This window comes from Crinia signifera, chromosome 1 (assembly GCF_055691185.1).
Source record: "Crinia signifera chromosome 1, ASM5569118v1, whole genome shotgun sequence".
NCBI lineage: Eukaryota > Metazoa > Chordata > Amphibia > Anura > Myobatrachidae > Crinia > Crinia signifera.
The window spans coordinates 410,152,675-410,178,183 of NC_139217.1; the positions used below are offsets into that span (position 1 = coordinate 410,152,675).

The 25,509-nt window shown below is 44.3% G+C and overlaps 1 protein-coding gene across 5 annotated transcripts in view; it reads left to right on the plus strand.

Moving 5' to 3' along the window:
- MCTP1 (multiple C2 and transmembrane domain containing 1) overlaps positions 1-25,509 on the plus strand; it is a 798,197-nt gene that overhangs the window by 180,266 nt on the left and 592,422 nt on the right. The window contains exon 1 of one of the 5 annotated variants that reach the window (XM_083151774.1): positions 18,707-18,892. The exons of the other annotated variants lie outside the window; for them this stretch is intronic. Within the exon in view, the coding sequence (XP_083007900.1) occupies positions 18,782-18,892 (111 nt within the window). The 5' untranslated portion in view covers positions 18,707-18,781. Of the gene's footprint in view, positions 1-18,706; positions 18,893-25,509 lie in introns of those variants that run through there. 5 annotated transcript variants of the gene reach the window in all.

Here is a 25,509-nt window from a genome sequence, read left to right on the forward strand (position 1 = left end):
CAGGTACAGTATGTGTTCTGTTTGTCATGCACTATTTCTCTACGCCTTGCTTCACTCTCTCATTATTTATTCCCTATACGCATGCTATTGGATCACAAAACAGAGATATACTGTAAGATATCTGGAGGTTTTAAGGTCCATTAAGCTTGAAAACAAATAAAATGTTCTACAATTTGCCCATTTATATGATATTTTCATGACACTGTTAATGGCAATTTTAGGTTCATAAAGTCAGCAAAGATTCTGTATGTTTTACCTAAGCACTTGGGATTATATTGCGGGACTTGTTGTTCCACAGCAGAGCCCAATGTTAAATATTAATTCTATTTTTTTACCACAAAATTATCAGCCCAGCCTCCACCGCCAAAGGATGTTGGGTCAGCCTGGGGCTTCAGCCCTGGATGGGTTAAGTCTAGAGGGGGCACCATTTTATTGTGGGGTTCCCACTCCCCAGGTGCCATGTCCATTGCTTACCAGCCACAGTGTTCATGTGACGGCTGGAGGACCATGCGTAAAACGTTTCCCTCGGCTATGGCATGACACCGCTGGCTGTTGGAGTCCGGTGCTGGTTCCAAAATACAGGGGACCCCTATTATTTTTGTCCCTCATATTTTTGGAACCAGGACCGGTCCAATAGCCCAATGCTGGTTTCTTAAGTACAGGGAGACCCTATCACTTTTCACCCCCACATTTGGGAAACCTGGACCGGCTCAATGAGCCCAGGCTGGTTATGCTCTTGCGGGGGGGGGGTTTGGTATATCGGCCCATTACTAAAAAATTGCACCTTTATTAAAAATCGAACATTCACGTTTCTAAAAAATTGGCAGAAATTGCAAGTGATTTCTGTCTTTCTCTTAAAATTCGCACCCTATTACACATGTGATTTTCGGCCGTAAATCACACGTGACATGTGCGATATGGTGCAATGTTTTTTGTTTAAAAAAAATCTCACCCTATCACACTCTTCCCCAAACATTGTTTATATAATAATATTTTGCATTGTGTGTACTCTCGGAAGTTAATTTTAATGAATTATCCCTATTAAAAAAATATTATTTTTGTTATGGGTATTGTGTCCCTAGTGCCAATTTATTGTACCATTCCATAGAACACTACCTCAAAATGGCTGTCAAGGGACTGTGGACAGATTCAGCCCTGAACACATGGCTGCAAATTTTCATGGCCAGCTTTAAGTTAAGAAGCCGTCCTGCTAGAGTGAGATCCCACCTTGCCAATCAATGTGCTCATTGGTCGTCTATATATTCGCTGTCATGTGATCAGGTCTTATCGGGCCCTTTGCACAAGGAGACCAATTTAGTAGTTGCAATAAGCATGGTTAAGTTGGGTACACACTGGGCGGAGCAAACCTGCATATGCGTGATAAGCATGGTCCCCTTGTGGCTTCTGAACTCACTAGGTTTGATCTTTGATGTGCTACTCATCAAACCTAGTGACATAGCTAGCGGCACCATGCATGTTAATGAAGGACAGAATATTGATCATTCTTCCCTTCGTTAACATTGCTCCGATGGGTGATCTGGACTAACAAATCAGAATTCCCGACCCCTCCTCTGGAGTATAACACAACACAAGTTTTTGGCGGAACTTTGAGGTGAAACAAAGATCTCTTGGATGAATAGCTAGATGGTAAGTCAGCTTGAAGAACTTTCTCTAAATTTTTTAATTCTTATGGAAATGGAGAACTGCAACTCTGGTAACAGCACCCAGTAAGTTCACTGCTCAAAAGCAAATGTTTCCCATTTTAATATTTAAACTCAGTTGTTTACTCAGTTGCACCAAGTAGCCTTTGTCACGAGTCATGTCCTAGATAACTCAGCTACGCAGAGTTTGACTATGTTTATACCAGACACTGTGCATTTATTTTCATAAAAAAATCAATTAGGAATGACAAAACTACTTTGCTAGATATTACTAATCAATTTGATGTCCAACATTTGTATATCTGTGTGCGACTGATCCTGAATCTGTGTAGGAAGTGACGTGATGGAACAGCTCTGTCTTTTTCTTACACCATTGTGGCTATGGGGTAGATTCTCTAAGCTAAAAATGCGGTAAAAACCCCGTTATCAGGGTTTTTACCGCATTTTGGGATGCTGTAAGCATCCCCCGCCGGGTTACCGCGGCGGGGGGCATCGCCATAAAAATCTGGCGATGCCCCATAGAAGCCAATGGGCTTCTATCGCAACCCTCCGCCACCCCGTATCAACCCTCTCCCCCCTCACCTGTGTCCGGGCAGCACAGCGCAGTGCTGCCCGGACCTGTGACCTCCTCCCTGCACTGATCCTCTTCCGGGTGCAGGGAGGAGGAGAAGAGCCCAGCGCAGCAGCAGCAGCGCCGGGTGTGGGAGGGAGGGGAGAGCCGCCGGGACCTGCTGGGACCCGGCGACTCTCACCGCAAAGGACAGCTCTTAACGCAAGAGCTGTCCTTTGCCTTAATTATCGCATATGTTACAGCATATGCGATAATTAAATATGCGATGGGCGGCGAAGGGGGGCGGAGATTCTTAGAGAATCTCCCCCTATATCTGCACAGAAACAAAATAACTTGCCCAAATGTAACTCTCTCTGCACATGTTACATCTGCCCCACCTGCAGTGCACATGGTTTTGTGCATTTGAGAAGGAATTTGCCTTAACCAGAATAATGCCCTTTGTACATGTTTTAAATGAATTCCTGTGCCATTAAAATGGTAGCCCTACATTACTAGTCCACTTTGGGCCGTATTCAGATCTGAGCTCAGTACAAATTTGTTTGGAAAATGGGCAAAACCATGTGCACTGCAGATGGGGCAGATGTAACATGTATAGAGAGAGTTACAGAGCCGGCCCTAGCCTAAATGATGCCCTAGGCAAGATTTTGGCTGGTGCCCCCTAGCACCGCCACTAGTTCCGCCTCTGACCCTGCTCCCCTTTCCCAGCACCATCGACCCTCATCATAGCAGTCATCATTTTGGTGCTCCTACCCGCAATATTTTAAATAGAAACAGTGCACACATTCGGTACACAGCCCAAACAGGGGTCTGTTCTTGCTGGGAAGGGGCATGGCCACACAATAGTACCCCCAATTCAAATTATGCCACACAGTAGTGCAACTTTATTCACATTATATCATGTGATGGTGTCCCTTATTCACGTTACATCACACAGTAGTACCACTTTACCTTATGTACATTACTCCTCACATTATTCACATTATACCCTTAGAAAAAAATCCTGAGAAAATATTGTATTTTAAGCACCTCCATGGCCACACTGCAACCCAGCACAAAGCAGTGTGTGCTGGGTAGAGGAGAAGAGCTGAAGCTGCTGCTGTCACTTAAGGGGAGGGGGCCCAGGGCCACCACTGGGCCCTTCCATCAGACTTTGGCCTGGGTAATTTGTACCCCTTACCCCTTTCTCTCGGCACCCCTGATAATACTACACAGTAATGCCCCTTACACATGACGCACATTATAAATGTGACCAATGCCCCTTACACTTTATGCCAACCTTTATTAATTCCCTTCATACACATAATGACACACATAATGCCCCTTACACATATGTTGCACATTATTAATGCCCTTATACACATGACACACATAATGCCCATTACGCATATGTTGCACATTATTAATGCCCTTATACACATGACACACATAATGCCTGTTACAGATATGTCACACATTATTAATGCATTTATACATGACACACATAATGCCCCTTACACATATGCCGAACAGTATTGCACAACCAACCCACCCGCAGACAGCACTCGCACAGCCGCTAACACTGTGACCTCTGCCTTTGCTTGGATACAGATGTTTCCTCATACATCTTGACTTAATAGGCCATGCAGCTCCTGGCCAGTTCTGCTAACGTTGGGTGCCTTTTTTGCTGAAAATTCCTCTTATTTGCATTGTTATAACCAGCACACACAAGGAGCTTCCAATGATTAAAATGATATGCGGCATGCCTATATTCTGTGTGCGACGGTGGCTGTACCTGCACACGGAATGCTATGTTACAGTGATTTCCATGAATACACTATTTCATATGCAGATACAGCCTCACTCACACACAGAATATAGGCATGCTGCATATCATTTTAATCAGCAGAAGCTGCTGATGCCCCTAGGCATTCCTAATGCCCTAGGCAATTGCCTAGTTTGCCTATGCCTAAGGCCGGCTCTGGAGAGTTAGATTTGTGTGAGTTATTTTGTTTCTGTGCAGGGTAAATACTGGCTGCATTATTTTTACACTGCAATTTAGATTTAAGTTTCGGCACACCCCACCCAAACTCTCTCTATACATGTTACATCTTCCCCACCAGCAGTGCACATGGTTTTGCCCATTTTCCAAACAAATTTGTACTGAGTTCAGATCTGAATAAGGCCCTTTGAGTAGTGATTTGCAGCACCTGCGATGCAAAGAAGATGCAAAAATTTGAGAAAAAGCCAGTACGCTACCCCTCTTGCCGTATACCGGCTCAGCTGCGGCAGGCATCTTGTGTTGTATAGCATATGACAGTAGGTGTATGAGGACACATTTGTATTATCCATAAGTGACCTCAGTCTACACAAAGTATGTCAGAACTACAAGTACCCACATTCCGTGTCAGAGATACAGTATTTTCAAGAGCAGCAGCTGTCCTTCCTAAAGACAGAAGTTCCGTAGTCATAGAATAACTTATTCCAGTCAAATTAACACATTCCACCTCTGAGTTAATTATCTTATATAATTTGGTGTTATCTGCAGATAGAAGCTTCAAGGTTGCTGGTAATCAAATGAAATTGAAAGGTCTTAGAACCTGAGGTACTTTAGTTCAATATGAAAAAATACAGTATATTAAAAACAACTTAGTGCTCCCTATAATTTGACTAATTTGCCATGTAAATGCAATTTCCAAAAGGCCAGGCTCTCTTATTATGTAAAAAAAAATCACCCAAACCTTTTCTGCAAATTGTACAGTACCACATATAATGTTTCTCCTGGGTTTTTGTTTTTCTATAATGTCCTTTGTATTGATCCAGACAATGAAGTAATAAAACAAAAGACCATATTTTACCTGAAGTGATCTTATATAAAAAACAAAGCTAGTCAAGAGCTTAAGGGAGCCTTAGTGGTTTCACCTTATCAGCTGCCGTCTAATGGGGCCACTCAAACCCCCAGAATGGAACATAAAACACAAAACAAGAGATACAGTAGGGGGATTTCCTATTTATTTGCAAAATATCTAAAATATATATAAGACAAATTTAAATCAGCAGGTCTTATTACTGATTACAGGTAATCACACACACATAATATTAAAAATACATTTTTACAACATATTGCATTGATATAACATGTGAATAGGTTAGTTGCAATGTCTGAGGTTCAAAATTGTTAGTGAAGCAGCATTTGTTAGTACAGGTTGAGTCTCCCTTATTCTTGTCTTCCAAAAACTGTGGTTTTTCAGAATATTTTGTTTTCGTTCACCCCCCCCCCTTCTTTCATACTTACCTTGTCCCCCGGTGTCCATGGCATCAGAATCCTCTTTAGAGGCATCCCCGGTCCAAATGATGTATTGCTCGGGCACAAGGGGTGCACTCGCGCAATGCACCCCTTGGACCAGATATGACACTGAAGAGGATTCCGAAGGATGCCAGGGGACACCGGTCGGGGAACTATCGGTGCACCGCCGGGGGACCAGGTAAGTATGGAAAAAAAAAAACATATTCCAAAATCCGCAAAAATCTCTTATCCAAAATGCTTGTGGTCCCAAGCATTTTACATAAGGGATACTGAAGTTGTTATGCCTGTATCTGGTTGATGGATCTACGATGTCTACCATGTTATGGTTGAGCATGCTTAGTCGACTGCGTCTAGATCGTCAGTAATGGAAGTTAGATGCAAGCGTTAGGTCGCCGTGAGTGTGGTCGACGGTCACATGGTCGACATGAGTTTTTCAGGGTTTTTTGGGGATTTAGGTCGATTTGGTTCATACTGTGCTATCCAAGTGGACATATAGGGTTATATCATAGTTGTGTGCCGAGCAAAGTGAGGCACTATGCCTAAAGCATGGCAGGCGCAGTGAGCCATGCGAGGGGACATTGTGCTATTATACAGTGTCCCCATCGACCTATATCGACATAGCCACAAAAAATTTGAAAAACTCATGTCGACCATGTGACCGTCACTCACACTCCCGTTGACCTAACGCTTGCATCTAACTTTTCTGACGATCTAGACACGGTCGCCTAAGGGTGGTCGACCATAACATGGTCCATCTAGACAGCGTAGGTCCGCTATGCCATAATTGTTATGCCAGTGTTAGCAGTAGAACAAATATGGTGGGTAGTGGTTATTATGCCAATGCCAGCGGGGGAGCCGGTATGATGAGCCTGGTTGTTTATAGTTACCACTCCCACGTTGATTGTCCTTATTGGGACATCTCAGATTTATGCTGCATGCAATGAAGCCACTACTCAGTGGTGACCTCAGATTGCAAAAAAAATGGAAATCTCCCTATCTAGCACTGTCTGGTATGCGGTCCCTGGTTTTCTTTATTTTACTATTCAAGTGGGCATAGTCCGAAGCATGGGGAGCGCAGCACACTTCTATGGTGTCCATGTCAACATAGGTCGACATAGATGTCGACATGCTCAACATGTACAAGTATATCAAGGGCCAATATAAGGAACTGTCACACACCCTATTTTCTACTAGAAAGGAATCTAGGACGCGAGGGCATGAGTATAGATTAGAAGAAAAAAGATTTCGTTCAGCTAGTAGAAAGAATTTCTTTACGGTCAGAACAGTCAAACTCTGGAACTCTCTTCCCAGAGAGGTGGTAACGGCTGGCTCATTAAATGCGTTCAAGGCAAAGTTGGACAAACATTTACTGGAGAAAAACATCCATGGGTACAAATAAGAAATATAATTTGTCTGTAAAATACCAGAACCAACCAAATCAGCAATGGATATCTATACCAGGTTGAACTAGATGGACGCAAGTCTTTTTTCAGCCTTACCTACTATGTAACTATGTAGATATAAAAAAACTTGAAAACTAATGTCGACTTTGTCAATGCCATCCTAAAGATTTTGTAGACCTGTCATTGTTGACCATTAGGTGTCGACCAAGTCACTGTCAACCATTAGTGGTCGACCTAGTAACTGTTGACGTAGACAATGTCTATCATCTATACTGTAATTGTGCTGTCTATCTCCTTTTTTGTGTTTTATGATCCTATGTAACTGTGATGCCATTAAAAAAAAGTATTGTTTTTTACATTTTCCTAGAACTTCCAGTGACATTCTATATCATTAACTTAGTAAGAAAATAGACTTTTATCTATTGCTTCTATAACAAATTATTTCTATCATGTTTTACAACACAATAATCCACTTATAAATATTAGACATGCCAGTAATGTATTCAGATGGAGCCACTCTCATCTGAGCAGCTCCCGTCGCGGCGATCACCAGCTTGCACGTGTCGGAGACGCTCGTGCATCCCATTCTCACCAATGGACGCGTGACCGTCCATGTTTGCCGGCGTGCCAGCCTCCAGATGCCAGCAGCTGGCGTGCTGGCGAAAACAGTGAGAGTGGAACCATCTGTAGGCCTAGCTTTTCACGATTATGAGGACCCTAATCATAAGATCAAATCTTATTGATATACTTAAATTCTGGAAATTAAAGTCAATGTTCTGAAATCGGAGAGACATTAGGAGCCAAATTTGACTAAATGATAGGAATATAGCTAAACCCAAATGGTTTTAAAACATACAGAATAAATCCATTCTTAATAAGCATTAAACATACCAGTGAGCTAGTTTTAATTATTTGAAGTGAATAAATTCTAAGATACAGCAAAATCTTCAGTATTATGTGCATTAGGTCTGATGTCTGTATGGAGAAGAGCACTATTTAAATAAAATTATATTATTATTACAAAATATACTAATAACATTGCATAGTCATATATTTTCTATTGGGCTTTTCACTGTATGGGTGATGTTGCATACAGTTCTAGGTTTAAAAAGCAGAAGGGCAGATTCCATTAGCCACGGGACTTACCGCTAGCCTAAAACTCTGGCTATTCAATTACTAGTGTATTTTCCTATGGGGCTAACTACTGTAAAACCATTGGTTCCAGGTCAACAGCCCGTAATCTTTGGGTTGCCCTGACCGGTAAGAGTATGGGATTAATGCTGCAGGCTAATTGAATCTACTCCTGTATTGCAGAAGTGGATCTCTAAATCCTCTCCCACTCTTTCTGGGGTAAAGTCCTGTTTGTTGAAAATTTTATATTTTGACCGCAAATCAGTGACTGCATTTATTATTTATTTATTTATTTACAGTGTCTTATATTGCACAGCAGATTCCGTTGCGCTTTACAATTGTAAACAGAGATAAAACAAACTGGGTAACAACAGACAGACTTGGAGGTAGGAGAGCCCTGCTGCAAGCTTACAATCTATAGGCTACATCTCCTAGTGTAGGTGTTGATGAATTCCATGCTAAATGTGGTGCATATATTGCTCAACCTGAGTCTCACACTGAGGGCCCGATTCAGATAATGGACATTGTATTTCAGTTTGTGTATAGAGATCAGCTGTGTGTGGTGCCACAAATGGGAGGACTGTTGCTATTTAGAGGCTGAAGGTAGACACATCCACTACACACTATTTGGACCTTGAAAAGACCCCTTGGAGGGTAGAAACACGTCAGTCAGTGGGCTGTGGACGTATAAACGGACAGCACTTTGCCACCAGGAGCCGGGACCAGTGCATATCAGCCGGGGTATCACTAATCTTATGCTCCATTTGAACTGTTGATTCATTTCCAGTTCACACACCCTCTAGTACTTTGCTGCTATCTACCCTATACCACGGACATGTGGATGTAATGTTTATGGCATTTTAATTGGATATTTTATGGGTGGGATGTACTAAAGGGAAAATGCGGTAAAACCCCCATTTTACCACATTTTCCTATGTACTATTACCCGGCCGCACGGATTTCGCCATGCAGGGTATCGCCACCTCTGGTTGGCAATACCCTATAGAAGTCTATGGGCTTCTTTTCTCCACCCGTCACCTCGCCGCAACCCCGACGCCTCGCCGACTCACCTTTCCCCCTCCCTTGGGCTTACCTTCTTGCAGGTCCTCCTGGACCCCGGAAGGTAAGCCCTTCCTCCCCCTAGCAATGAAGCCGGATGTCCTTCCGGCTGCAGGGGGGAGAAGGAGGCGCCGGGGACAGCCTGCTTAGCTGTCCCCGGCGTGAAGGCAGCTCAGGCGGCAGGAAGGAAATGGAGACCCCCCCACACACCACAGTACAGGTATCGCGGGGGGTCTCCGTTACCGCACCGCGATGCCAGCCGCATATGTTAGTACATATGCGCTGGCATTGCGGCGGGCGGGCAGCGAAGGGCGGCGATGTATATTAATACATCCCGCCCCAAGTTTGTTTCTTAAGATGTTTTAAGTTGTACTTCAATATATTATCTCTCTTCTTTATTTTGGTGATCTATAGTACGTTACATTGGAAACATTGTTCACTATCCTCGAATTGATTCAGCACTAGCTAAGTGATATTTTAGATTTCTCTGCTTTTGCCCAATTCAGCAAATGGATATTCGCTAGGAATATTCAGGCGCTTTGACAGAGACTGTAACCCTAAAAAAGCAGCTGCTCAGATGTGGGGGTAGTCACACCCCACTGGAAAAACAGAAAAGGGACAAGCACAAGGCAAGTCGAGCAGCGCTAGTAATGAATAACAATACCAGATGATTGGAAATATGTATCAAATTTTTACTAGTATAAAAATATACCTGAAAATACAGTAGTACAATTGGAACAATACAATAAATAAAAATAAATAAAATTTAAAAATAAATAAAAAATGGAATAATATAAAATGTTTAAAAACAATTGCCACGCCTCGGTAGATGGATATTAGTGTGAAAAGATGTTGCCCGATTCAGACCTGCTCGCTTGGCTGCGCATATTCGCTGTGCTCGCCATCGAATGATTTTTCCTCTGTTCACAGATAAAAGTAAGCCAGGATATACTCTTAATGATGGACGGTCTTCCGTAAATTAGTGGTGGGCACTGATGTAATGTGATGTCATCTGCCCACCCCGGCAGGGGCATGCTTGTGTTTGCGGTGTCCATTCAGCGTTTCAATGGGCACGCTTGCCGTTTTTTTCTGGGCACATCCATGAAACACTGGGTGCCCACTCCGAAACACCCCCTGCCTGTCCATCAGGCAGCGGGGACCCTGGCGAATAAAAAATTTGATGAGGGCGCTTGCTGCAGGGGTTTACACATGCGCAGACCCCCACCATCAGGGACAGGGCCGAATTAGGACCTGTGTAAACAGGTCTGAATCAGCCACTTAATCACATATTTATAAATTATTTAAACACACAGAGTGGTGCAAGAGGATGGCCATCAGTAGGTGATGATGATGCAGCGTGTCCTGCTGACTTTCCTAAAATGATTGTAATGTGCAAAATCGGATGCCACTGAGGAACCCCAAGATAATAGAGGTCTCACATGATACATTGATCTAATTATCTGTGTCAGCAGTCTTTCATTATTGCTAAGGGGTTCCTGAGTGCTGTCAGGTTTTGCACATTATAAGTGAGCAATCATTTACACTGTAAAACCAGTTTGATGTTGCAGTGTAAATGATTGCCGCTTTAAAAAACAAACTGGAGACTTCTTACCAAATCTCTCACTTTCTGAATCTCTCATCCTATTACATTTCACCCAATGTATATTTATAAATATACATTTATATTCTCCACATATATATATATATATATATATATATATATATAGAGAGAGAGAGAGAAAGAGAGAGAGAGAGAGAGTATATTCAATATTTGGACTAATTTAGAAGTCCAAGGAGTGCCCCCTCTTCCTTTCTTCACACAAACAGGACAGTACAAAGGAGTTTTGAAATCCATTTGTTTCCAAGAGATGATCATTAAAGTAAGAATTCACACAAGGTCGAGCTGTACTTAGAATTTATAAGCATCGCATTTATCATGTGAGTAAAAAGGACGCTTAGACATGCCAATATGTGGAGCATGACCCGCCTCCTCAATGGACCGCCATGCTTCGTGTACCACATTATACCACAGACTATAGTCTCTCGGGAGCTACAGTATAGTCTGCCTCCATCTACACACACCATCTACCTTAACCCTATAAATGAAATGGGATTGGGTTCTGATTTGTATACAAGGCAATTGAAATGGTCTCTGCGTTGTGTATTATATATATTAAAATGGACTTTGTCAGGTGAAACTTTAATTTGTGTACTAGTGGGGGGTGTTGTGTTTATTTATAAATGCATTAATATATTTTATTGGATGTATGAAACCACATCCATGAAATTCAGCAATGTCGCAATGCAGTGGTCTGTGCGAGGTCAGTTGGGACGACCACTCAATGCTACTCTGCTGTGCGGTATTGTTGTGTGAGCAGCGGGTAAACAGATGCCATGCGCTTAGCATCTACACAATGCGGGAACAGTCTCCGTAGGCCCCCAGAGTGGCCGTAAGGACACAACCCCATACTCGCGAGGCCATGCCCGGTTTTGGGGTGTCCCTCTCCACTGCTCTCCAATGTTAGGAGGTATGCGACAGCATAACTTCCAAGTTCCCCGTGTTAGTTGAACTGACCTGATATGAACACTGTGGGTGGGATTTATCAAAGCTTGTAGAGCGATCGTGTATCAGAACCGGTCCGGACATGCTCTATTCATCAAAATGCCGTTCTTGAGCTTGTAGTGTCCAGTCCGGCGGTGCCTGTCCAGACGGGTGTCCCATTGGCCTCCCTGCATGGTCCAGACCATTCAGATTTTTACTACATCACCGGGAGGCTGTAATCTCTCCATCTCTGGTGACCGGTGTCACAGGCTCCCTTACTGGGTGGGACATCCCCGGGACCAGACACTACAATCTCCAGAATGGCACATTACGCATGCGAGCATATGAACCAGAATAACCCACGTAGTACATATTGCACCGTGTGTATGCACCTTGTGCATCCAAATCCAAGCATCTGTCACGGCTAAAGGGCTGGATGGAGTCGTGTGGTGCACAGGAACCGGAGACGGACCAGGAGGAGTAGGATTGAAACGTGCAGGTTTAATAACGGATTTCATAAATGATAAACTTCACTCAAATACTTCTTTAAGTGACAGTTGGAATAAATTAAATAGAGTCCAGCACAATACTAATAACGGGCAGGGAAATCTGGAAACGTATACTTGGTGAGCCAGAGTACATAGATGAGGATCCGGAAGGAGGTTGATTTGATGACAGAAGAAATGGATCCGGATGACTGAAAGATGATGGAATGAATGAGTTGTATGAAGAAGGACAGCGGGAAGCTGTGCAGGGTAATTCTGGGACACAAGCAGGAACAAGCACTAGGTAGGACTTGCAGCATTGGTGTCAGGAGAAAACTTCCTTGTAGCAAGATGCAGGGAGCAAGGCACCAGAGTCAGGAGAGAAAGAGCCAGGATCCGGGAATCAGCTAGGAGTTGTGAATGACTCCAAAGACTCATTGCACTGACACTGAACAGCCTAGGCAGATCCCCTATATCCCCAGGGGATGGCTGCCATTGGCTGTCAGCACAGGATGAGGAGGGAACCTCCACTCTGGGCCAATCTGTCTCCTGCCCTCAACCAAGATGGCGACGCCGGCCTCCCGGCACCACTACTGCTGCCATCCCTACCCAGAGCTGCCGCTACCCGCACACCGCAGACCGGAGCCTGCACACGCTAGCTGGCGGCGGGCGCGGACGGGTGAGTACTGTACCCGCCGCGCTCCGTCGCGGCTACGTGTGACAGTACCCCCCCTTTTCAGGGTGACCCCAGAGCGCCTATGGGCCTTGTGCGGATTTCTCTGGAGAAATTGCTTTACCAGTTTTGGAGCGTGCAAATCAATGGAATCCACCCAAGAGTTCTCTTCGGGACCAAACCCAACCCATTCCACCAGATACTGGGTACGAGAATTGCGGCAACGAGAGTCTATAATGCGTCTTACCTCGAATTCAGCCCCACTTTCGGAGTTAATCTTGGGCGGTTTGGGAATCTTCTTTTGATAAGAGTTCAACCTTAAAGGCTTGAGGAGGGACACATGGAAGGAATTCGAAATCCTTAGGGAAGGAGGAAGTTGAAGTCTATAAGCGACAGGATTAATGACTTGGATGATAGGGTATGGCCCAATGAACCGGGGAGCCAGCTTCATAGAGGGCAGACGGAGGCGTATATGGCGGGTAGACAGCCATACCCGGTCTCCGACTTTCAATCTGGGCGCTGCCCTTCTTTTCCTGTCTGCCATCCTCTTGTATCGGGCGGAAGATTTAAGAAGAGCGGTGTGGACATCCGACCAGATTTTAGCAAAGCGTTGTAATGAAGTGGTTGCTGCAGGAACTTCGGAAGAGGATAATTCTGAGAAATCCGGAGATCGTGGATGTTTGCCGAATACTGTAAAGAAGGGGGTGGTTCCGGAGGAAGAGTGATAGGAGTTGTTATGCATATATTCTGCCCACGGGAGAAGATCCACCCAGTCATCTTGGGAAGACGAGACAAACAGTCGGATAAAGGCCTCCAAGTCTTGATTCACCCGTTCTGTCTGGCCGTTGGTCTGGGGATGAAAGGCAGTGGAAAACTTGAGTTTGACCTGTACCGCGGCACAGAGAGCTCTCCAGAACTTTGCAACGAACTGTACTCCGCGGTCGGATACAATCTCTTTGGGCAGTCCGTGAAGTTTAAAAATGGTTGAGATGAATAGCTGAGCCAGTACTGGAGCAGAGGGGAGACCTTTTAGTGGGAAAGAATGGACCATTTTCGAGAATCGGTCGACCACTACCCAGATTGCGGTATGACCTTTTGAGGGAGGTAGTTCGCAAATGAAGTCCATTGACAGATGGGTCCATGGTTCTGTGGGAATGGTTAGAGGGCGGAGAGGACCAGCGGGAGTTGTTCTGGGCACTTTATGCTGGGCACATCTTACACAAGAGGCAACGAAGTTGGTTACGTCGTGGCGGATGGTTGGCCACCAATAAGAACGTGACAGGAACATCAAGGTCTTTTGTGCTCCTGCGTGCCCTGCGAAGCGGGAAGAATGTGCCCATGACAATATTTTCTTGCGAAGTTCGGGGGGAACGAACGTTTTACCTGGAGGAGGAGATGGCTGTACGGTTACTTGGGCGAAGACCAGCGGATCGAGGATTGGACGAGGAGGTGTCTCTAGGTCAGAGGTCGTCTCAAAGGAGCGGGATAGAGCGTCTGCCTTAGTATTCGTGGTTCCAGGTCGGAATTTAATTTGGAAATCAAAGCGTTCAAAAAACATGGCCCAACGGGCTTGGCGGGCAGTAAGGCACTGAGCCTGTTTAAGAAAGGACAGATTTTTGTGGTCTGAATACACGGTGATCTTATGTCGTGCCCCCTCCAGAAGGTATCGCCACTCCTCTAACGCAGTTTTGACTGCAAGCAACTCCTGTTCCCCGATGGGGTAATTCTTCTCTGCTGGGAGGAATTTTTTGGAGAGGAAGGCACAAGGGTGTAATTCTTGATCCTCACCTTTTTGTGACAAGATGGCCCCGATCCCTTCCGAGGATGCGTCCACCTCGAGAATGAAGGGCCTGTCGAGGTCTGGTTGGAGGAGGATTGGTACCGTCATGAATGCTCTCTTTAACTGCTGGAAGGCAGAGGATGCTTCTGGCGACCATCGGCTTGGATCAGCTCCCTTGCAAGTGAGAGCAGTGAGGGGAGCAGCGATAGTAGAGAAGTTCCGGATAAATCGCCGGTAATAGTTTGAGAACCCTAGGAATCTCTGAATTCCTTTGAGTGTTGTGGGGGCTGCCCAGTCTTGGATGGCTCTCACCTTCTCTGGGTCCATTTCTATCCCAGTGGCGGAGAGAATGTGACCCAAGAATGGAATGGACGTGACCTCAAAAACGCACTTCTCCAACTTGCAGAACAGTTGATTTTGGCGAAGACGTCGTAGGACTTCGGACACTGTCTGTCTGTGAAGTTGGAGATTTGGAGAGAAGATGAGTATATCGTCTAGATAGACTACGATGGAGTGGTACAGCAAGTCCCGAAAGATATCATTTACAAACTGTTGGAAGACAGCGGGGGCGTTACAAAGGCCGAAGGGCATCACCAGGTATTCATAGTGGCCGTCGCGCGTGTTAAAAGCCGTCTTCCACTCGTCACCTGGACGGATCCGGATCAAATTGTAGGCCCCTCGCAGGTCCAATTTAGTAAAGATTGCTGCCCCTCTGATCTTGTCGAATAGTTCTGCGATAAGGGGTAAGGGATAGCGGTTTTTAATGGTGATGTCGTTCAGGCCCCTATAGTCGATACATGGCCGAAGACCGCCATCTTTCTTTTTCACAAAGAAAAACCCGGCCCCGGCCGGAGAAGTAGATGGTCGAATGAAACCTTTGTTTAAGTTCTCTTGAATGTACGAGGACATGGCCTCAGTCTCAGGTAGCGACAGGGGATAGATGCGGCCACGAGGAGGGAATTTCCCGGCCACCAGCTCTATCGGGCAGTCCCAAGGACGGTGAGGAGGCAGGGTGTCGGCACCACCTTTACTGAATACATCTGTAAATGAACGATATGGTGCGGGTATCGACAAGGGTGGAGCTGAAGAGGATGAAGGACAGTTACCCTCACGTTGTGGATGGGTCTGGTAGACCGGAAGGATCTGAGGAATGCAAGTAGACTGGCAATCTGTTCCCCAGGCCTTGACCTCCATATTGGTCCAATCGATGTGTGGGTTATGTTTGGAGAGCCAGGGAAGGCCCAGGACCATTTGGTGTGAGGACTGTGGAAGAATGAAGAATTCGAGGGTCTCTTGATGTAGAGCTCCTATGAGCAGTGTCACCGGGGTGGTCTGATGGGTGATTTGTCCACTACGAATTCGACTCCCATCCACTGCAGTGAGGACCAGCGAGTGATCCAGGGGTTGCACAGGCAGGGCATGTTGGGTAACAAAAGAAGAAGAAAGGAAGTTTCCCGCTGCTCCAGAGTCCAATAGGGCCTGAACTCTTTTTCTCCCTTGGGGACACACAAGGGTAACCGGAATGGTGGAATCAGAAGAAGAGGGAGATGGAAGCAAGACTCCTAATCGGACCTCCCTCGGGGAGATTAGGAGCGGTCGTTTCCCGGCCGCAGCGGGCAGGAAGCCAATAAGTGAGCTGAGGAGCCACAGTACATGCATAGATTCTCTCGCCGTCTTCGGGACTTCTCTTCGAGAGAGAGACGGGAGCGGTTGATTTGCATGGGCTCATCTGTTGACACCGCAGGAGGCGGGGTTGGTTTGGAGGCTGGTGCGACATTGGAAGGAAATCGAGGGCGAAGGCGATCAGAGCGATTCCTCTCAAGTTGGCGTTCTTGGAGTCGCAGATCGACTTTGTTACATAATGAAATGAGTTCAGCCAGGGTGGAAGGAGAATCGCGAGTTGCTAACTCGTCCTTGATGCGCCCGGCTAGGCCGTTCCAGAAGGCAGAAACGAGAGCCTCTTCGTTCCATCTGAGTTCGGAAGCCAGGGTTTGAAATTGTACGACATATTGTCCCACTGGGCGACTGCCCTGACGAATCCTTAGGATCTCCGTGGCTGCGGAGGACACTCTGCCAGGCTCGTCGAAGATGCGACGGAAGGAGGCCACAAATTCTTCATAGTTATTGAGGATGGGATCCGCACGCTCCCAAAGGGGGGACACCCACTCCAGGGCTGGACCCGCCAGTAGGGACACGATGTAAGCCACCCGAGTCTTGGGAGAGGGGAAATTGGAAGGCTGGAGGGTAAAATGGACGTCACATTGATTCAGGAATCCTCGACACCCCCTCGGGGACCCGTCATATTTACTGGGGGTTGACAGGTGTAGCTGGTGAGGAGCAGCTGGCCCAGGGGGAGCAGCAGGGGCCGAAGCTCCGGAGGTTGGTGCTGCTGAAACTGAGGGAGCCGCCTGAGGTGATGACAAGGTCTGGAGAAATTGAGCCACTTGACGCTGGGTAGTCTCTACTTGTTCCAATCGAGCCATGATGCCTTGAAGAACATCCGTCATGGAGGCCTGTGCTTCACCCGATTCCATCGGGTCAGTGCAAACTGTCACGGCTAAAGGGCTGGATGGAGTCGTGTGGTGCACAGGAACCGGAGACGGACCAGGAGGAGTAGGATTGAAACGTGCAGGTTTAATAACGGATTTCATAAATGATAAACTTCACTCAAATACTTCTTTAAGTGACAGTTGGAATAAATTAAATAGAGTCCAGCACAATACTAATAACGGGCAGGGAAATCTGGAAACGTATACTTGGTGAGCCAGAGTACATAGATGAGGATCCGGAAGGAGGTTGATTTGATGACAGAAGAAATGGATCCGGATGACTGAAAGATGATGGAATGAATGAGTTGTATGAAGAAGGACAGCGGGAAGCTGTGCAGGGTAATTCTGGGACACAAGCAGGAACAAGCACTAGGTAGGACTTGCAGCATTGGTGTCAGGAGAAAACTTCCTTGTAGCAAGATGCAGGGAGCAAGGCACCAGAGTCAGGAGAGAAAGAGCCAGGATCCGGGAATCAGCTAGGAGTTGTGAATGACTCCAAAGACTCATTGCACTGACACTGAACAGCCTAGGCAGATCCCCTATATCCCCAGGGGATGGCTGCCATTGGCTGTCAGCACAGGATGAGGAGGGAACCTCCACTCTGGGCCAATCTGTCTCCTGCCCTCAACCAAGATGGCGACGCCGGCCTCCCGGCACCACTACTGCTGCCATCCCTACCCAGAGCTGCCGCTACCCGCACACCGCAGACCGGAGCCTGCACACGCTAGCCGGCGGCGGGCGCGGACGGGTGAGTACTGTACCCGCCGCGCTCCGTCGCGGCTACGTGTGACAGCATCTGAATTACATCTAATTCAGTCACAATGGCAATATTTGGGAGACAATCACATAAAACTGAGTTGTGCAGTGACTTTACTAAAGACATCCCGAAATGATATGTGACACTCATACTTGCAGAGAACCCAGACCAGGGAATCCCCTCAGGCACTGTGAACTATAAGAATTGTGCAGCTAGTTCCATTTACTTTACTCATTATTTTTCCGAATCATTTTGGATGAAACCCAGATCCTGGCATAAATGTGCAATCCATAACCAGTCATGCAATATTAAACTGTCATTCCAGCATTAGCGCCACTTCTGTCGCCTGAATAAATGATAACCACCAAATCCATATAATGTTCACACATTGTAATTAAAGCAAAGCATTTTTCAAGAACGCTCCCGGAGAATGCAGGTTTTCTTCAGCTGGTAACACTTTCCTGTATAAAGACCAAAATGACTTACACCAGTACCAGACGTTTAACATGTGTTATTAGTATTCTCTATAGTTTTGGATCTCTGACAAAGCCTTTTTTTTTTTTTTATAACAGACAACATGTGGTTTCTGCTATATACCATACTTCCGTATTGTCTAGCTCTGATCTGGATAGCTGTCTACATTGCAACGACAATGCAATTAGTATGTAAAGATTCTATGTCAGAATCCTGATCACAGACCTGATCTTCTGTGGAGAAGCCTATAGCCACCTCTCAAATTAATCATTTCCTTCACGTAGAGGGAAGCAACAGTGCCTCTCCCTCCCATCCCATCCCTCTGTATTGCTGCATGCTACAGTAGCTGGAATAGCTGTAAGGGAGGCTGTCACTACACAGACTGGAAGTGAGCGGATCAGGAAGGGCTAGCCATGAATCTGGAGGTGCAGAACCAGCCTGCGAAAGATCTGTGCTATACTCCTGCGTCAATAGACACTTGTAAGACGCAAAACACAGGCACCTTGCCATCGCTGTGTGCTCAGGTAAGGATTATATCCCCTGCTTTCATTATACTGCAACTTTCAGTGCTGGAGTGTAGTACTGCATATATGTGTGAATGTGTGTGTGTGATATTAAGAAAGTCAGTTGTACAGAAGCAGTCCTCTATTGCTTGCTATACTGTAGTAGCACCATTAAACTTAATAGTTCTTAGGACGTCAGTCTATCTATCTATCTATGTATCTATCTATCCATCCGACGATGTAATCTAGCTACAACAATTCTGCAACTAATATAATTTCCAATGCATTTTTGACAGTTTGTGCAATTGGTTTTGGCTGCCTGTACAACGCTCCCTGGCTGAGCCACACAGCACACTTGCTGCTGTGTGATAAGGGTCCTACAGTATGTGAGATGGCAAACACTGACATTCGATGTAATGTGAGATACCAGGCAGATCTGAGCTCTTTGATTATTTACTCAGTTTATTTTGTTTTCAACACATTACTACTGATGTTCCTGCGAAGATCTTAAACCAACATTGACTGTAAATAAGTCTTAATGTAGTACAGCTGTTATATTCCAGCCTCCTAGACCCCTGTAATCCGTTACATCACACTGAAGGTGTTCCCGTATGAAATATTACTTTCCTGTGTGTAATACATTTTGGTTGGAATTGAATTGCAGTAATGTGTCATTTTGCCAGAATTATGATTCATCGTGGAACAAGCGATTGTAAAGTTCCACTTTTTTAATGTTTGGGTTTTGATTCTGCTGCGTTGTTCTTCTCCCAGTTTCTTAGATTTGCATGTGGCGAAATGGATATAGCTTGGGCATCAATAACCATCATTCTCTGCGGTGAGGAATACTTATAAATCGCACCAGCCAGATGTGTGACATTTGACATCAGTATTGGCAATAAGACCGATAGCCTGTATTGCAGTATAAAATAGGCATAATTGCAGTATTGATTGTATTGTGCCATAATGAATGGTTCATAGATGTGTAGAGTATGAGGCATTGATAGAAACCTAACACATAACACTGTTGTGCAGAGTAATACTGTATATTACTATCATCTCCTCAGAACCTTGTACTGTATCTGCATAACCGACCATGGTAATGAATGACTTGTTCTCGGAGAATAAACGTGATGCACGGAATAATCCAGATGCACATGACTACATGCCCTGAACAGTAATGGGGAAGATTTCCATGAATAGTAATGTCACATACCGGCCAGCACATTACAGTCATTTCCAGGGACACTTCTGAGCCTGGGAATCTATGCCGGACAGCTGTGATACTATTTCAGTGCATTCGGAGCACTACAGATACCAGCATGTCATGTTTACTTAATTTAAGTGTAATATTTGTTTTTCTGCATTTTAAATACTTCTCGTCATAAATATTAACTTATGAAGCAAAATGTATAATAAGTGGGGATTGCCCAAAAAAGTGAAGGATAAAAAAAAAAAAGCAGAAACTGATCTTTAAAACCTGAGAGTGTCCCTCAAAATTATGGACCAGTGACCATATAATGTGATTCTTATTCGTGTGCACAGCTGCTCCGTAGTCCTGTATAACAAGGGTAATCCCTTCACCGTTTGCACCCATAATATTCAGAAACAGAATCTATAGTGGCACAAAGTACCTTATTGTAATGTAGGTGAATGAATTCATCATGCACTACGTTTGCATGTAATATGTGAAGTTATAGAGGGTATCCTTTTGCTGGCGGTAGTATACATCATGTCACAATAGTGCAATTTTAAGCCAATGTTATTGTCTGGTTATCCTATTGTAACCCGTGTTTGGCTTTCAGTAAACTGTCCGCTATCGGCCAGTCACACATGATAACCTGGACCCATGTGTTATCGCCACAAAAACAAGTCTCCTGGGGCTGCTTATTGGGGATTCATGCGCCCTCCTTCTCTTGCCTAAAACATTTCCATACTTCCTTCGATGGCATGTAATCCCTCGGTTTTATGTCACTTATTTCAGTATTGTCTGCTGATGCAGATATGCCTATATTTTGTCTTGAACTGTAAGTCACCATTTTCTTGTTTTGCTTCTTTATTTAGATACTCTGTAACTGGGCGCTGCTGATCCCTTGTGGCACTTTATAAAGGAAAATAATAATTCTGCAGGTGAAACATAAACCCTAATAAGTGCCGGAATCGGGATCAGCATGCCACATTGGGGCTAGCAGGACAGCCCCCGCCAGTCCATTAGCAGCAGTAAATTACCACTGCTAATAGGATATTCCCCATAATGTATTGCACTAGTAGAGAATAATGTTAGTAAATATACTCCAGATAGCTAAACTGGGCCGGTCACTTATGGGCAAATATATTATCTAGTCCAGGCATATGCAACCAGCCGTTGTGAAACTACACATCCCAGCATGCCTTGCCAGTATTGTTTTTAGGGGATGCTAAAACTATGGCAAGACATGCCACATACACACACACACACACACACACACACACACACACACACACACTCATACTCATACAGGGCCTTATTCTAGTTTACTTTTAGAGGCAAATTCCTTCTCAGATGGACAAAACCATGTGCACTGCAGGGGGGCAGATGTAACAGGTGCAGATAGAATTAGATTTGGGTGAGTTATTTTGTTTCTGTGCAGGAAAAATACTGACTGCTTTATTTTTACACTGCAATATAGATCTCACTTTGAAGAAAAACCCCACCCAAAGCTAATTCTATCTGCACATGTTATATCTGCCCCACCTGCAGTGCACATGGTTTTGTCCATTTGAGAAGGAATTTGCCTCTGATGCTGTGTACGCACGGGGTAATATGATTGCTGGGGATATATTGCTAGCAATATATCCCCAGCAATCATATTGCTCAGTGTCTCCTTTTCATCAGCGATGAAAAGGAGACACTTCTACGGGGCGGAGGGGGAGCGCAGCAGCAGCCGACGCTACTGCTGTCACTTTGATGGGAGGAGGGAGGGAGCAGCGGCACGGGGCTGGGGAGATCAACGCTGATCTCCCCGACGCTGACCTCCCGGCACAGCGATCGCCGGGGAAAGCCGCTGGTCGCAGGAGCATGCTCCTGCGACCAGCGACCATTAGGCAGTGCACACGGGAGCGCGCAGCTGGCGATTTATCACCAGCTGCGCTCCAAATCACTGGCAATATGGTCGCTCAGCGACCATATTCCCAGCGATTTTACATGAAATTGCACCCGTGTGTACTCACCTTAAGAGTGAACTAGAATAAGGCCCACAGTCAGGAGACTCTTGCAAAATCTGGGTTTTTTGGCAGATATCGCACAAATTTTAATTGGCAAATTGTCCCCTTATAGTAGAAACACCATTTCTATTGGATCAAGTCATATTCCATTCGCTAGAATTATGGGCCCCATACATTTACAGATTGATTGTCAGATTGGGCTGATTGGAACAAATACCTGGTAATATCTGATTGACAGCTTTTGGCAGTTTTCCAGCATTTCAATGCAAATGGTCAACTGTCATTTGCTCTCATCCATTACCAGGATTTTGGTCCAACCAGCCCAATCTGACAATCAATCTGTAGATGTATGGCTGGCTTTACACTGTACACAATATACAGGGATAAGATTAATTTGCTTAGTCGTATCCTTTTGTTTCTTGCCTGTAATTATATACCTAAGTAAACAACGTGATGATCTATTTACAACTGGAACAGCAGCAAATGTGCGTTTATAAATGTGAGCAATGAAATGATCAAATTCATTTACATGGGAAGAATCTGTGACTTTCGTTAATGTACAGATATGTACAGAGGGAGAAGAGGCACTTTATCAATAGGGTTTCTCTCGCCCAACTAATCCCCTAATATAGGTGTATTAGTAGCTTAATTCCCAGATAAATGATTTATTCTTTCCAATGTCTTTAGGAATTTAGAGGATTTTGGATGCTAAAGGTCTAACTCAAGAAACGTATTGATCTTGAGCGCAGATATTGTGTTTTAAGATTTTCTAGCATGTAGCGGCTAAATGAATGAGCTTTTATAGACTGAACAAATCTCATGTCAAATAGGTGACTTGATTTATTGATTCAAGATTTACAGAGCTCTTCACAAAAAGAGAATATAAAGATTTCTGAATTTATAGCATTCTTTTCAAATTGCTATCATATTGCTTAGTATATATCATATATTTTTTGATGGGATAGCATATTTATACTCTGTAATATCATTTATTGCTAACAATGTTGTTGTTTAAGTACTGTTCTTGGACATCTCAGCATATTCATATTCAGCATAGTAGAGGGAAATAAAAATATTAACCGTAAAATGTTATCAGTTGGAAACAAAATATAAAAGACAAATAGCCAAAGTCATTTTTTTGCATATTGTATTTTATTTGTAATTTACTGCTCAGGGATTTGAATACATTAGTCATTTATTTTTCTTGAAGTTACAAATAAGACCTATTGCTTTCCTCCATTTGTTCTTTTTGTGCAATACTAGTGATTAATAATTCTTCTAAGATGAAAATTCTCTTTTCATACATCTCTCTACACAGCGTGATTTCAATAGAACAATAACATTGTTATAATGTCAAATGACTTGTTTTTATATAATTTGATGTATTTCTTTTGCTTTGCTTATACTGTATAGAGTTATGCTTTATTTAGTAAGTTTTTTTTTTTATTGTTCGTTATCTGCAGCTGATGAAAGATGTATCATATAAATTAGTTTGTATACATCCGGGATGTTTTGCATAAATCTATGTACTTAAATCGGGAACTCTGGTGGGAATCATTAAAATTTTATTGCGGTAAACGAAGTTAATATTTAATTAAATGTCCACTGTCTACATCTTCTGTTATGTTAAACTGAGTGAACAGAGAGAAACTGGCAGTCATAAAAAATGTTTATCTAAGCGAAAGCAGGCAGAGGGGCATCATTATGTGAATCTTTATGGGTGCCGGGTTTCCCACTACGCACGTGCCAAGGGGCGGCACAACCGCTTCCTTTCCTGCATGATGCAGGGAGAGTGGCATCTGGAACAGGTTAATGCATGTATTCTAAAGGCAGTGTGCGGGTTCCAATCTTCACAGTGGGCCAGATGTACTAAGCTTAAAAAGTGATAAAATGAAGAGTAATAAAGTACCAGCTGATTGGTTGGTGATTTATTATTCTCCATTTTATCACTTTTCAAGGCTTAAAACATCTCGCCATAAAGGAGGGGGAGATTCATTATATTGTATACGATGGGGAGAGAGAGCCACATTATACTGTATTGTATAGGGAAGGGGAGGCACATTATATTCTATACTATTAGGAGCCACATTCTATTCTATGGGGGGGCATCAAAACAAATGATTATTAGAATTATTTTGGGTTGGGGCAGCTAATAATGTTTTGTCTAGAAGCAACCAGACTCCAAAATCTGTCCGTGCACATATACCTCATGAGCGTACTCTTCATTGGTACACAAGGCTCCTGTTTTATTTTTCATCTTTTTTCATATGTTAGAATAATTTTTTACAATATTTTGTGTACTTTGACAGATTAGAGAATAGTTTATATCAATGCTTTTTTTTTTCTTCCCTACATTGTGTGTGCCATGTGATGGTTTGTAAACTTTTTTTTATTTTTATTTTATTATTTAGTGCTACTATGTGGGGTTATTTTCTGAACACCCTCCTTCTTCTCCAGGCAGTCAGCCCCATCTGGTCTTGTAATGCCCTAACTAGCCATCACATTTTCAACTGAATTCTTTCCTGCGTATAGGTCTGCTCTAGCTCAGGGCAAGTTCTCAACTGGACCTAGACCAGTGGTTCTCAACCAAGGGTATGTGTACGGGTGAGAAAAAAGGTTGGGAACCAATGACCTAGGCTAATGTCCCCTCTCCCCCACCCTGGTAAATACACTTACTACTTTCTCCCTGAAAATACACTACCTACACACTCTTTCTCAGCTGGGAAAACCACCTGTCATGACCAGGGTCATGGGTCTGGGGAACATAAACCCAGTGTGACCCATGCATACCAACACGCAACCTGGATTTTCCCTGTGTCTTTGCCTAGGTGGGAAAGAAGTGTTATGTCGCTTATAGCCAGGCCCCATTACAAGTTTGTATAGAGGCTCAGCAATGCCGTTTTAGCCACCTAGTAAAGCCTTCTGGTACCTTGTGAGGGTGGAATACACAACCCGTGGAAGCTATTACCCAAAATACCTATACCAATCCTGCATTATGCTCACTGTAGGCTCAAGGTCTTAATTGTATGTCTGTGTGGCTTGTCTACTGCTAGATTACTTAAATATTCTGTATTACAGGTTGAGTATCCCTTACCCAAATATCCGTTATCCAAATTATTCCGAAAACCATACATTCCAGAAAGTGAAACATGATATGTAACTGGCACTACTGGGGACATCTGTAACAGCACTACTGGGGACATGATATGTAACTGGCACTACTGGGGACATCTGTAACAGCACTACTGGGGACATGATATGTAACTGGCACTACTGGGGACATCTGTAACAGCACTACTGGGGACATGATATGTAACTGGCACTACTGTGGACATCTGCAACAGCACTACTGGGGACATGATATGTAACTGGCACTACTGGGGACATGATTTGTAACTGGCACTACTGGGGACATCTGTAACAGCACTACTGGGGAA